Source organism: Rhinolophus sinicus, linkage group LG06 (assembly GCF_036562045.2).
Source record: "Rhinolophus sinicus isolate RSC01 linkage group LG06, ASM3656204v1, whole genome shotgun sequence".
In the NCBI taxonomy this organism is placed as follows: domain Eukaryota; kingdom Metazoa; phylum Chordata; class Mammalia; order Chiroptera; family Rhinolophidae; genus Rhinolophus; species Rhinolophus sinicus.
In genome coordinates this window covers 151,338,258-151,351,867 of record NC_133756.1, presented here as the reverse complement: position 1 = coordinate 151,351,867, position 13,610 = coordinate 151,338,258, and the positions used below count along the sequence as shown (strand labels likewise).

The 13,610-nt window shown below is 50.8% G+C and overlaps 1 protein-coding gene across 1 annotated transcript in view; it reads right to left on the bottom strand.

Annotated features, from left to right (window-relative positions):
* Nucleotides 1–13,610, bottom strand: part of ACCSL (1-aminocyclopropane-1-carboxylate synthase homolog (inactive) like) — a 135,289-nt gene that overhangs the window by 4,955 nt on the left and 116,724 nt on the right. Inside the window, exons 3-10 of the mRNA XM_074336247.1 lie at nucleotides 4,787–5,310; nucleotides 3,477–3,536; nucleotides 2,955–3,025; nucleotides 2,514–2,583; nucleotides 2,199–2,265; nucleotides 1,148–1,245; nucleotides 812–889; nucleotides 405–505 (exon numbers count right to left, since the gene is read on the bottom strand). Coding sequence (XP_074192348.1) covers nucleotides 405–505; nucleotides 812–889; nucleotides 1,148–1,245; nucleotides 2,199–2,265; nucleotides 2,514–2,583; nucleotides 2,955–3,025; nucleotides 3,477–3,536; nucleotides 4,787–5,269 — 1,028 coding nt within the window. The 5' untranslated portion in view covers nucleotides 5,270–5,310. The remainder of the gene's footprint in view (nucleotides 1–404; nucleotides 506–811; nucleotides 890–1,147; nucleotides 1,246–2,198; nucleotides 2,266–2,513; nucleotides 2,584–2,954; nucleotides 3,026–3,476; nucleotides 3,537–4,786; nucleotides 5,311–13,610) is intronic.

The window sequence follows — 13,610 nt, the reverse complement described above, 5'->3', positions numbered from 1 at the left end:
GGATTGAAAGTTCTGTAGGGACACGTTTTCATCTTCACCCCCTAGTTTTGAGAGTCTGTCTTCCTTGGCACCTCAGGCCAAGTAGTTTGAGAAATGGATGCTGGGAGAAAGTGCTTCCACAAACAAGTGGAAAAACAACAAGACTGTTATAATTGCTATGGAGGTGTCTGCACATGAACAAGAAGACTAGAAAGGAAATGGCAGGAAAAGCTTGCTCCAAGCGATAAGCATATGAGTGCATATTCCTTCGTCCCAATTTCATTTAGTTCTACACTGCTTTGCAGAGTATAGTAAGCAGCAAGAATATTTAGGGTAAATTATTTCTGGTTCTGACTTCTTGACCACCAGCGATGGGAGGAACCCTGTTTAGGGTCTCTGTCTAGTCTCAAGGGCCGAACCCCTACCTTTTGGCAAATTCCAGGTATTCCTTCAGTTCATCTTCAGGGTAGACGTCTCCCAGAGGATTCTGGGGATTGATGAGCATAAGGCCTCTGACGCGCTTCCCCTAGAAAAAAACAAACAACACAAATTGAACACAAATCCTTTACAGCTTCAAGTTCAGCCACGGTCAGTCTGGACACCCAACACAGCACACCTCACGAAGGCCTAGGTAGGGTCTCGAGACATCCACAGAGGAGGAACAGGAAGGAGCTCTGGGGGCTGCCAGGCAGGACTCAGGGCTCCAAGGGGACACTGCCTCTTCTGAAGAAGGAGCCCACACCGACGTGGTGAGCAAGTTGTGCCGAGTTTTAGTACTGAAGCCCTTTCAGAGGCAGCAACGCCCACCCTGAACACATGGAGCCCTCCTTACCTTAAGCCTAGCCTCAAGCATGGTTTGCTCCAACTTGCTCACAGTGAGCTGGAACGGACGGGTGTTTGCATCGGTGACCTGGAAGACAAACACCGCCTGAGGACTGCCTATCTGAAAGCTTCGAAGCTTTCATTCCTCATTCCTATAAACCCCAAACAATCCTTCGCCTTCATACCCAGGGCGCCAGTCCCACATGTGCTCTTCGCCCGGATTTCTCCATCCTCCCCACCACCATCACTTATATGGGACGAATGCAATGTCCCCTCCAACTTCCAAATGCCCCAGAACGTCCCATTGCCTTAGTGAGCTGAGCAGGGGAAGGGGCCCCATTCTGACCTCACTGTCCAGGTGGACGTGAATCAGTTCCACTTTCGCATACAGGTGGGAAGTAAAGGCAAAGCCACCATAGACGGGAGTGGGGATCAGAAAAGCCTCTGGAAGCACAGGGAGACAAAGATGTCAGTCCTGGGTCTCTCAGTCAGAACCTGCCAGAACCTCTACCAACAGAGCACGTTACTTTGGCAATCCCTCTGACTCAGGATTAATGCTTTTGTGCTCAGACTGGTAAGTTATCCATTCTTATAAACAAACAGTATTTGGGGAACACAACTCAAATTTCTTCTCTGGGGGTACATTAGAGAAGGAGACGAGGGAAGACTATTGCTGGGAATGGCTCAGAAATCAGGGTGCAAATCAAACCAGGCTTATAAGCAGGAGGAGCATCAAGTCCGGTCAGGTCCAGGCCAAGCACTGGAGGCTGCGTTCCCTGCACAAGGAGGGCTCTCATCTCTCCACCTGACTCAGGTTATCTGTACCTGGTGATCTCACGTGTTTGTTTCTTCCCATCCATTTGGACTCATTGATGAGCTAACCAAGAACCAACTCATTTGAATGCAACTGGCCATCTTGGTGACTTCCCTCCTTGCAGCCCGAGCTCATTAAGATCTGAGACTCTTGTTTGGGCATTGTTAAGAGGGACACTGAGAACAGATCTCTCAGCCTTATTTGGTCTAGAACTAATTCAACTATTTTTATTTTTGAGGTGGAGGATGAGGTGATTGAAATTCTGTATTGTGGAAGCCAGTTTACCAATGCTGTCTGTATTGGAGTTGATCCCCCAAACCCAGCTAATAATATAATGAGTAGGCCCCCATTGTCACCATTCCTGGGGCATACCTCCTTGAGAACTGTCACATGATTTTCTTCCTTATTAAATGGAAATCCAAATCCCTTGCTCCTACAGAAATAGTATAGAGCTGTTCTGATCAGTGTAGGCGATTCCCAGCATTTTAGAGGAAAGGACTTGAGTCCAGACGTTGTTCGTCCCTAGGGCCCAATGCCCACATGCTGCTATTTCCCTGAGGGCGAGCAGAGCCCATTGACTTACCACCTGGATCACACAGAACCATGGCCAGCGCCAAGAAGACAGAGCAGCAGCCGTTTAGAACAACCACCTGAAAAACATGCACCGATCGCAGAAGTCAAAATCTAATCCCCATGTATGAAGGGTTAGTCCCCCATCTTCCTACTCCTGGGAAGGGACAGGTACCAGGAACCTCCTCACTGGGACCCATTGGCTTTCCCTCTGTCCTGGCCATGAGGATCTCCGCTGGTTCTCCCTGTACCTTCTAGAAAATGCAGAGAGTCCCTCCAGAATACAGCCCTCCTCTAGCATGGCAGTGAGGCTGGGAAACTGACTCACATTTTCTGGATCAAGCTGGGCAGGTGCCTTGCAGTAGTAGGTCAGGAACCGGGCCACTTCTTCACGCAGGCTGTGGACAGACCAGAGAGACCTGTGGTTCCCAAGCCCAGGGGCCATTCCACATTCAGGGTCTAGACTTCAGTCTTTTCCAAAGAGGAAGGCATCCAACCTCATGTTACAGGACTACTGACAAGAAGCTATCAACTCGCCAGGTGACAGAGAATAAATTTGAACAAGAACTCAGGCCTTTTGAATTATAGGGCAGTGTTATTTCGAGTACACCAGGCTGCCTCCTGACGATGTTTCGCTCTAGGCATTTTCTACAATTGTTACCCAAAGAAACATGGAGGTAGCCAACCAAGCATCTGGCAGCTTGACTCCTCCCCTGCATGCGGGCAGGTTCCTGGAGACCAGCAGACCATAGACCTGGGGGTTACTTACAATGGGTGTCCTCTCCAGTCAGCATATTGCAACAGGGAGTCCTCAATGCAGTGCATGTCACTCCGACTCAACTGTTGACAGAATATGAGGTCAGCCAGACCAGGGAAGCCCAACAATCTCCATCCTGCTCCCAGGATGCATGTGGGTGTTTGCCCTGTAACACAGGGCCTCCCAGAAGGGCAATGGGGACACACATGCCGAATGCTCCTGAACGAGTGGAGACCCCAATCTTCTTATCACAGATTACACAAACAGATAACTCACTGGGAAGTGTTTAAGAACCTCCTCAACCCTACACATGGACCCGAGGCACCCTTGGCAGCCAGCCCGCCATCGTCCCTCCAGAGAACACCTCTGAACACAGCAAATCCAGAAGGTTAGATGAACTATTCTAGAAGCTATTTCCCCTACTCCCTTCCCCACTCTCCTAAGTCCCACTCCTGTATCTATCACATGCTGAGGAACATTCGAAGGGGACTGAGCCTGCAGCTGGGTCCTGGCACAGCCTGGAACCTGGCTTACCCTTTCAGTCATCAGATCAATGCAGAGCTTGTTCTCACTGACACCGAGGTTAATGAAGCCCTGGAGATAGAAGGAATCTGACATCAGTCCTCTACCCAGCCCCCAATGGACCCCTTCAAACATGTCCCAGATGATTTCAAATGGAGAGCTCACTGCCCATGAGGCAATTCAATCCATGCTTGACAACTTCAAAGTATTAGAAAACTTTCCACAAACCCCAAATCTTACAGCATGTAATTTTCTCCTTTAAAGCCACACAGAGAAAACAGTTATAGTATGTACAGCTACCAGTCATTGAGCGCTTATTATGTACCAGACACTGGACTAAGAGCTTCATGTCAGTTGCCTTTAGTCTCACAACTCCTGAGAAAAGAAGTTCGTAACAATCCTGTTTTAAAGGGAGTGAAGCTCAGAAAGGTGGCGTAATCTACAAGCCGTGTGACCTTGGTGATGGGCAGACTCCACCCGCCTGGCCCCAGAGCCTCCATCCTTTGGCACCACAGGCCCTGCCTTGTACCCATCTCTGCTATTTCCACTTCCTTGTAAGGGCTCTTCCAGTGATTGGAGGAGGTACGGTCCCTCAGAGGCCCAAGAGATACCTGACTCACTTGGCCCCCGGAAAAGCAGATGGCCATCGACCACAAGTCATTTAGCTAGAAACAGAAGGGAAAGTATGACTTGTGCTATCTTCCACCCTCTGGCTGGAGACCTGTTGTGAACCGCCCTGATGGAATCCTTTCATTGGCTCCCTATCACCCTTAGGAGAATGTCCTAGCCCCTCCCAATTGCCCACCTCGTCCACCCGTCTGGTCACAGTGCTCTAGCCACATGGGCCTCTTTTTCCAATCACTCCCAGCCCTTCCCACCTTAAAAGTTTCATAATTCTGCTCCCCCTCCCGGAGGACCCGCCTTCCCATCACCGCCATAGGCTGGCTGATAGCCTTTAAGATACCTTCACAGACCACTCAGAGCAGACCTCCCTTTAGTGTTCTTAAGAACATGGATGTCATTTCCCAGGGGCTGACTACATTCATCTCCAGACTGAGTTCCACGAGGGCAGTGACTCCCGGGGGGTAAGAGCAGGTCTTTAGGGAAAGCATGCAGAGAAGAGGACGGGAACCCAGAGCCAGCTCTGACCTTTCTTGGGCATGTCACTTCATTTCTGTGCCCATTCCTTAATCTATAAGGAGACGGTAGCACCTACGTATGTCCTGGGAATGGGAAGAGTAAGCAAGAAAGCGTAGTACTTGGCACAGGACTCGGTAAACCCTAGTAATCGGGGCTCTCGAGTGTGTCCCCTCCATTCTCACCAAGGGGTTCTTGTCCTCGTGGTATTTGTCTCCTTGGTAGGTCTTGTAGTCCTGGACGCTGGAGTGGTATAAGGCAGAAATGTCGCTGCCACGGTTGGACAGGTCATAGCCGACGGCTGTAGCTTGCAAATCACTCAGGTGGTGACCTAGCTGGTCAGGCTGCCTGGATGACTGGGCCTGCTGCCCACCTCCAACATGACCACTGGAGCCCAGGGGAGGGCAAGGCTGGAAGAGGTTGACCACCTGGCACATCAAGCGGATCAAGGTGGCTTCCTGCTCGCTGGCAGCCTGACTGTGCCTCTGCTCCCCCAGCCCCGGGTCCGGCTGCAGGTGCTGGGTCTTCCGCTGCGTGATGTAGTCCTCCATGGTCTGCTGCAAACGCAGCATCACCTCCATCAGCTGGGTGTGGGTGCTCTGGTTCCTGAGACCCTGGCTCCTCACCTGGCCATGGGGCTTGTGCAGGGTTTCTGACTGGTGACTCATAGTCTGGGTCTTTCTTTTGGTCTCAGCAGGTTGCCCTGAACCTGCAGAGAAAGAGAGAGACCATGAGGGCAGCAAAGGGGACTCCCCCTGAGGGGGGACTCCCCCGTGAGGTCCAGACTTGGTCTCAGGCTGGCCTCTGGTTCCTCCCACCTCCATGCCTTACAGGCCCTAATTGGTTCAGGAAGTTACCTTCTCATTTAAGGGCAATACCTAAGTGGCCCCCGAGCCCAGACAGTGGAGCTCTGTACTTTTGGGTATTGAAATGTATTCTGAGGAAGAGCCTTAGAGACCACTTTGAGGAAAAGAGGAAACTGAACAGGCTCTGAGTTCTCCACCCTGTGCTTCAACCAGAGTTAAATCCTGCTTTATAGAGTTCTAAGGAAGTAAAGGATTTTGCTGCTGGGACGGGATGGGAAGCTGAGTGAATCATTCTGCTAGAATAGCATGGAGTGAACTACTCCCCAAGGGTCCAATCCAGCCTGTCACCTCTTTTTGTAAAATTAGTTTTATTGGAACACTGTCACCATCATTTGGTTGTATGACATTATCTATGGCTGCTTTTATACTACAATGGCAGAGTTGAATAGTTGTGACACAGACCATATAATCCACAAGGCCTGAAATATTTACTATCTGACCCTTTACAAAGCTCACCACCCCTTATTTGAGAATGTCAGCCCTTCTTTTTTGCCTATTTTTTCCAAGTTAGCTATACCAGGTATGCAGCACTCAGTCCTTCCATCCTCCTTTCTTCTTACTTCTGTAAACACTGGCTCACTGTGACAGCTGCCTTAGACTTCCACCACTAGTAACCGTGAGATAGATACATGGTTCTCAAAGTTCAAAGTCCATCAGAATCCCTTAGAGGTCTTGTTAGGACAGAGATGGCTAGGCCTCATTGCCAGACTTCAATTCAGTAGTGGGACCTGAGAGTTTTCAGTTCTAACATGTACCCGGGACTATACATACTTTGAGAACCTCTGATTCTGCAGACCAACCTCCTGTCCGAAAAGAAGTCAAAATGCTGGATAAGACCTAAGCAACACCTTTGGAAAGTCTTCAAGAATCAACCAAACAACAATCAGATAGCAGATGCCACAAGGTAAGAAAATCTGAGGCCAACAGCTGCCTCTCATCTTTACATTTCATATAATTCCTCATTTCCCCAGATACCAAGACTTCTTTTTCTAAGAATATAGATTTATGCCCCTTCCACCAAATTCCATATTCTTCTTCTAAGTCACATCCCCCTGACATGTGCAAAACCTTGTCACTTCTTTTACAAGTGTGGTACCAGCACTTCAAAGTACCAGACACTCTGCCCAACCTCTCCAAACTATGTTTGGCCTGCTTGTGATGTTCCCATAGCAACCTATACTTCTCCTGCGTGACACTTAGTACTGCTGCTTGTTTAGAATCTGCCTAGGTCAGCTTTCATCATTACATCCTTAGCACAGTGCCTGGCACACAGGTAACTGGTGGGAGAGGCATAACCGTGAGAATGTTGCCAAGTCAGTGAACACATGAGCCATGAACTAGGACTCTGGCCATGGGACATGGAGCAACGGCCCGATGAAGCCACAGGACAAAGACGTACCGAGTCCCGACTCAGGCTGCCTACCTTTTATTGACAGTGATACAGAGAACTTCACTCACCAGTGTTGGAAACATACTACTTAGAAAGAAATGGAACAAATCTGAGCTCTTATGCCTGGACTGAACTTTTGTTCCACAAGCAAAAGCTTTGCTCTTGCCCAAACTCCCTCCCCGAGATGTAAGACAGTCATTTCAGTGGGGCTGTCAGCCCGGGGAGTACGCAGGTCCCACTGTCCTTCCAGATATTTGGATGGCAGAGAGGGGTAGTTCAAGGGTCAAGTCGGATTTCTTTGGGTTTTCTGCCTTCCCAAAGGTGGTGCCCATCATCCATGCTGGTCCTGAGGAGCCTGGCAGGCAGGGCCAAGATGGTGGAGATGAACTCCCTTCAACAGGCAAGAAGCTCTGCCAGCGGCTCTGCCTTTTTCCAAGGCTGGGCTCTCACATAATTGGTGTCTTTGTTTCATGGCAGCTTAATAACGAAATCAAAGATGTGGCAGCTCTGTAGTGTCGGCTAGACCAGCACGTGGCCCTAGAATTGAAGCAGTTATTCCAGTTCAGGCTGGATGACAGGCTCTCGTGGACATCTTGCCCTGGAAGTCCTTGCTGTCACCAAGGTTCCACTACTTGTCCCATCCACCCAGCCCTCTGCCTGGGGCTCCAGGTACACAGACAACAGGGATCAAGATGGGGTAGGGAAGCTGGAGGCCAGTGTGGCTCTACAGGCCACTGGAGGAGGTTTATGGAGCAGGAAACGGGGGCCAAGTCAAGTAACTGAAAGAAGGGTGTGTTCCTGGTAAAATGTTTTCTCATACAAGGAAATCGAGTATGCAGCAAGACCAAGAGGAAACCTGGCCGTTGGACCTGCCAAGACCTATCTTTTCCCTGGGAAAAGTCTACTGGGATGCTGCTGTTCCAAAGAGGCAATAATGTCCCCACATCGTCTGGTGTTGGAATATGCCAACGCTCGCCTCAAGTCTTCTTGCTTAGAGCCTTGGTTTCAATATTCCTCAGCATCCAAGCATGTACCTGTTAAGCCACACTCAGGTATCCCTCCCCGGTGCCTCGTAACTTTCTGAAAGGGTGCACATATCTTCAAGGCTTGACATTCACTTTTGGGGATCCATAAGCCCTGTAAGTCCATTGGTGGCTCAACCCCACTGGGGGTCCAGGAACCCACCTGAAGCCTCTCTCTCACTCCACATCCCACAGCTCACCCAGCCCTGCCACCAGCACTTACCTTCGACTCTGGTTCCACTCATTTCTGCTTTGGTCTAAAATGCTATGCCCCGTGAAACCGTCCTGGACCAGCAGCGCTCAGGGACTCTCCCCAACCTCCTCCTCTCATTAAGTTTGCTGACTGCCGTGGGCCTGCAGCCCTGCTTTTATGCACAAAGTGGTTTCAAGGGCAACAATAAGATCCACCTTCTCCCTGCCAAGGGGCTCTCCCCAGGAGCTCCCTATTACCTAAAATGGCCTTTCTGGGCACCATTATGGAGGAAGGGTCAGCAGCACCCACACCTGGGAGCACCCTGCACAGCAGCCACGGTTCTCAGACTTTGGTGGCATTGGTATCACCGGGGGGCTAAGAACGTGCGCAAAGGCTCTTGGAACTAGGCTGGGGCCTGGGCTCGGTAATCTGAATACCTACAATGCTTGAGAACCACTGGAGCAGTGAATCTCAATTAAATCACAAATGAGCTACTAACTTTCCCCATTTCAGGGGAGGCCATGAGTGGGGGCAGGTTGAAATGGGTTAGCCTAGGGCAGAGGGACAAGTTGACAAGGAAGCACTGGAGTGACCACCAGAAAGGCTGGTTCCAGTCCCCCACACCCACCTGACCAGGGTCCTGTTTCTCCTGTTACAGTGAGGGAGGCCATGAGACCTACCTCCCAGAGGGTGACGGGGAGGCTAAACAGGAGGGCCTGTCAAGATGGCAGGGCAGGTAGAACTGGTCCAGGACCATGTGTGTTTCACCCTGGGCAGCTCCTGTCCTGCCTTCCCCGGGGGGACAAACAGAAGCAAGGCCTGTGGTCTGAGAACACCCTGCCTTCGGACTGTTCTCCAACTTTAGTGGGTGCTTGTTCAAAGTGCAGGTGCCTGGGCCCCTCTGAGGGGTTGTGCTCCTGTAATCGGGTCTGTAATTGGGCCCAGGAGTCTGCACTGTGAAACAAACCTGCAGGACAAAGTGCACGAGGCGGGCAGTTCCCTGGGCCTTCACACTGCCCGGGCTTCAGCACCTGTGCTGTTCTGCCCCCAGTACCTGCCTGACTCACCTGCTTCAAGTGGGCTCAAATCACCTTCTCTTGGAGACCTGCTGTGACCACTTACTTAATGCCATAAGCTGCTCCACCCTCCACACTGTGGTTCCCCTCCCCCATTCTGCCTTTCATTTTTTTACAGAACTTTCCCCCTTCAAATGTGCTGTAACTTTACGTATTTGTTACACGCATTGCTTATGTTCAGTTCCCCCCTCTAAACTCCATGGGACCAAGGGTCTTCGATTGTTTTGTTTACTGATGTTTCTCAGGTGCAAAGAACCATGCTTGGCTCAATAACATTTGTGAATGAACGAGGGAATGGATGGATGAACGGATAGATGAATGATACCATAACACAACGATCTGAGGTCTGGGTCCCCCTCTGGGCCTTAGGCTTCTCGGGCTCTGCCATCGTCCCAAAGCACAGACTGGGTGCTTGGAGAGCGTTTGTTGATTATTATTGGTAACTAACTCATGAGCCACTGAAAGAGGGAATGAAGGAATCAATCAATTGTAGGCCCTAAGTGAATGCTGACGGTGGAATGAAGACTTGCCCAGAGGAAAACCCTCATTTTCCTCAAACTCCTGCATTTCCCACTACTTGCCTCGGCTGGATGCCCTCTGCTAACTGTGGGCCCCCCTCCCAGCACAGCTGCTGTCACATGGATTCTCCAAGAGGGGTCGCTAAATCCTAATTTTCCTTCCTGGCCCAGAAAACTCAAGGCAGCCACAGCTGCAGACTGAGTGAAGCCTTGGGTGACAGAAGGGGAAGACCTGGGAAGGCCAGACCCCCGCCTAGAGCCTCAAGTTCCCCTTCCCTGAGGGGCCTCAGCTGCAAGGGCTGGGCACCTGGCTGTGCTCAGGCAATACAATCCTCTTCTAACTGCAACCCCTGAGCCCTTAGGGCCTCCTAGGATCTTGGTCTTACAGACAGGACCCCGGGCTCAGAGGCCGGGTGCCTTAGGCACTGTCACACAGCTGGAAAACAACAGTGAAAGGATTGGATTCCAGATTTGGCGAATGCAGTTGGTCCCTCCTCCACTCGCTCTCCAGCCGAGCTCCTTTTGGCATCTCTGTTCCAAGGCCCAAGCAAGATTCCAGGTGCAGCGTCTGGCTCGGACTCATGTGGAAAGCTTTGGGTTGTCTTTCCTGCTGGGGAAAGCGGGGGTCTGGTGGTTCTGGCCCACTCAATTCATCTTCCTCCGGCAGGACCTGAGGGCCAGCAACGCTGTTGGTTGCCACCTGGGTGCCCTCTTCTCCCAAGCCATTACCCTGCAGGTCCTGTTCTTAAAGGGAGTGCAGGGGTTCCCTCCTCCAGAAAGCCTCTGATACTCCAGCCTCTCAGAGCTTGACTCACCGTTAAGGTTCTGATCAGTCACCCCCTACGTGTTCTCTGACCTCGGCACTCAAACCCAACTGAATTATAAGTCTCTCTTGCAGAGAGAGAACAGCTCTTTGCTCATACCTTCCTTTAGCCTACGGGGGCTAAGCATACAGTAGGTGACAAGAAGCTGCTTTTTGTTTGCTTGTTTACTCCTAAAATGGGAAAACAGATGCAAAACACTTCCAGGGAGTTTTTAACCAAATTTGAAAATGACATCTGTGTCCTGTTGCACAACAGGGAGAAGCAGGTAGCATGATTCTTTCATCCCATAAAGATTTATTGAGCAACTGCTATGTGCCAGACACCATTCTAGGCCCTGGCATCACAGAAGGGGACAAAAGAGACAGCCCTCTTGCAATGTACCTTTTAGAGCAGGTGACAGAAAATGGGCAGCATGTATAAATCCGTGGAGTTGGACAACTGCTGTGAATAACACGCAAGCTGGGTAGGGGATCAAAACCAAGAGTCACAAGTTCAAATCCCGTATATAGATAAGGTAGTTAGGCAAAAACGCACAGGAAGGGAAGGAGCAACCCACACAGATCTCTGGGGAATAGTGTTCCAGCGAGAGAACAGCTAGTGCAAAGGTCCGGAGGTGTGCGCATGGATTTGCTATATTTGAGGAAAGGATCGTGCAAGGTTGGAAGAACCTTGATAAGAACTTTGGCTTTTATTCTGAGCACTGTGGGAAGACAGGTATGTGGGTGACTAACTGCCTGGTGGAGTGGGCTGCGGTTCCCAAACCAGTCAGGACACCTCGGGCTACGGGGGGTCTGTTCCTGGCTTGGATTCATAGGTTCTCGTTGCTAGAATAGATCCCAGAAATCCGGAACTTTGCTTCTAGAAAGCCAGACGTCTTCCTCTGAAGTTCGTGGAGCCCCAGGACGACACGCTCAACCAGGATCACCTCAGAGTCATCCTGAAACCTTTCCCCCCAAACCAATGCCAAGTGCCATCTCTGCCTTGCTGACCCAGGGGATGAATGCCACTCATTAAGAACCACTGTCTTCCAGGGGTTGTGGAGAGGCCCCTCATCCCACTCCAAATATCATCTGCGTGTACATATGGGGTTAAAGGGATAAGAAGGACTATAGCTTTCACCGGACTCCCCCAAAGATCCAGAATCATAGTCCACAGCCAACGGGGGAAAGCACGATTAGAGACCAGGACCTGGCGTGTTCAGTGCCACCTTTGTCCTCCCCATCGGGCCCTCTGCAGTGCCGCCGACCCCCTGCCAATGCCTCAGCTCTGGCTCCTCCTCTCACTATTTGGCCCAGACTTATTTTAATGGCACGTCTCCCTTCCTTCCAGCACTTAGCATGCTGCCAGCATTCAATACCTCTTGAAATATGAACAAGCCATTCTCCCTGCCAGAGCTGTGGCTCGGTTAAGTCAATCTTTTCGGGGCTCTTTCTGTTTGCTTTTCCCCAAGGCCTTCCTGCTTCTTCTGTCACAGAGGAGTTTGTCTAGCCACCCTGTCCTCCCCTGCCCAGGACTCAGTATACTGCTTAGGAAGAAAAGAGTTTTGTTTCATTTCCCATGGACACTATCTCTCGTCACCCATACTTCAAAGTCAAGGGGCCCCCTTCAAGAGCCCCAGTCCTGGGAGCAAGACCAAGTGACCTTGGCCTGGGTGTGCTGGGAGAGGATGGGCCAGAGACAGCAGCAGTGGGGTGATTGGTGGCCTGGCTCCCTGAGGGGCGGTGCTGTCTGGCTTCGGCAGGCACGGGACATGTCTGCTTGTTGTCTGGACCTGATTGCTTTGATCCCCTGAGATGTCCCTTTCTCTCTATGGGGGATGGTATAGCGTGGTCTAAATGGAGTTGTTATCAAGGGTCTGGGGTTCAAGCCACGAGTTCACGTCCCAGCCCAACCACTTACAGACTGTGTGGCTGTAAGTAAGTTGTTAAGTATCTCTGGGTTCAATTTCTTGTCTGTGAAGAGACATGAGAAGAAAAGGATTGAGAGGATTACAGAAAATAACGAATATAAATTTGAGCCTTTTGTTCCAAATTCCGTCCAGCTATCCCCCAAACCTGAGCCTTAAAACACTCGTTCTTTCAATCCATTTTTATTGAGCCCTACTGTGCGCTCGCCAGTCTCCAGAGACCAAAGCCATTCGGAGGAGCCTTCTGGAGGGAGCTGACTGTTCTCATCCTCACCTAGGAGACCTAGGAAATGACGAATTGAGAGTTTCCACTGGAATCTTTGTTCCAGTCACAGCACATTTGCGACTTCCTTCCCACTGGGAAACGTCTTGGCAGGAAATCTTCTCCTTGTCCCCCGAGAGTCCTGCTCTGAACTATTGGCTTCTGTTGACCTGGATCTTCCCCCAAACCAGACTCTGTGAAGTTGGTCTCGCCACTTCCCTTCTTCCTAGAAATTCTTGGGCAGACACAAGGCGCAAGTCCCACCCCCACCAGCCAACTCTGCTAAGTTCACCTCAGAGTCAGAGGGGGCTCCTTTCACCCCCAAAGCCTTTCAGAGAGCAGTTTCATGGTGGCCCATCCTCTGCTTGTTGGGCATGTGTATTGAGGTCCCCCAGACACTGTGGTGAGCACTTAGCAACGTTATCATCTGTCCCCCATGGCCCCGTGGCAGCCTGGAACACTGGTGGCCACAAGAAGGCCCTGTGTGGTCTCCTCCCAAGCTGATACTGGGCCTGACCATGTGACCATTTGGCCAATGGGGCACTTAAGCCTCATGTGAACAGAGGTTGACAAGTGCTTGGCACTGGCCTTGTCTTCTTGGAATGCTTGCCCTTAGAAGCCAGCTGCCATGCTGTAGAGAAGCTCTGGCTAGACTGTGCAGTGCTGAGAGGCCACGTGGAGGGGAGCCTGCAGGATGAGAGGCATCTTGAACATTCCAGCCCCAGTGGGCTGCCCATCTGATTTCTGCCACATGAACAACTTGGCAATGACACACGAACCCAAAGAGCCGCCCATCTGAGCCCCACTGACCCGTGAGTCATAACAAATCACGAGAAATAACACATCATTGTTGTTTTAAGCCAAGAAGTTCAGGGGTTGATTCTTACACAGCAACTGAACACTGAAACACACCCCAAGTCCTGGATTCCATTATTATCATCCCATTTTTCAG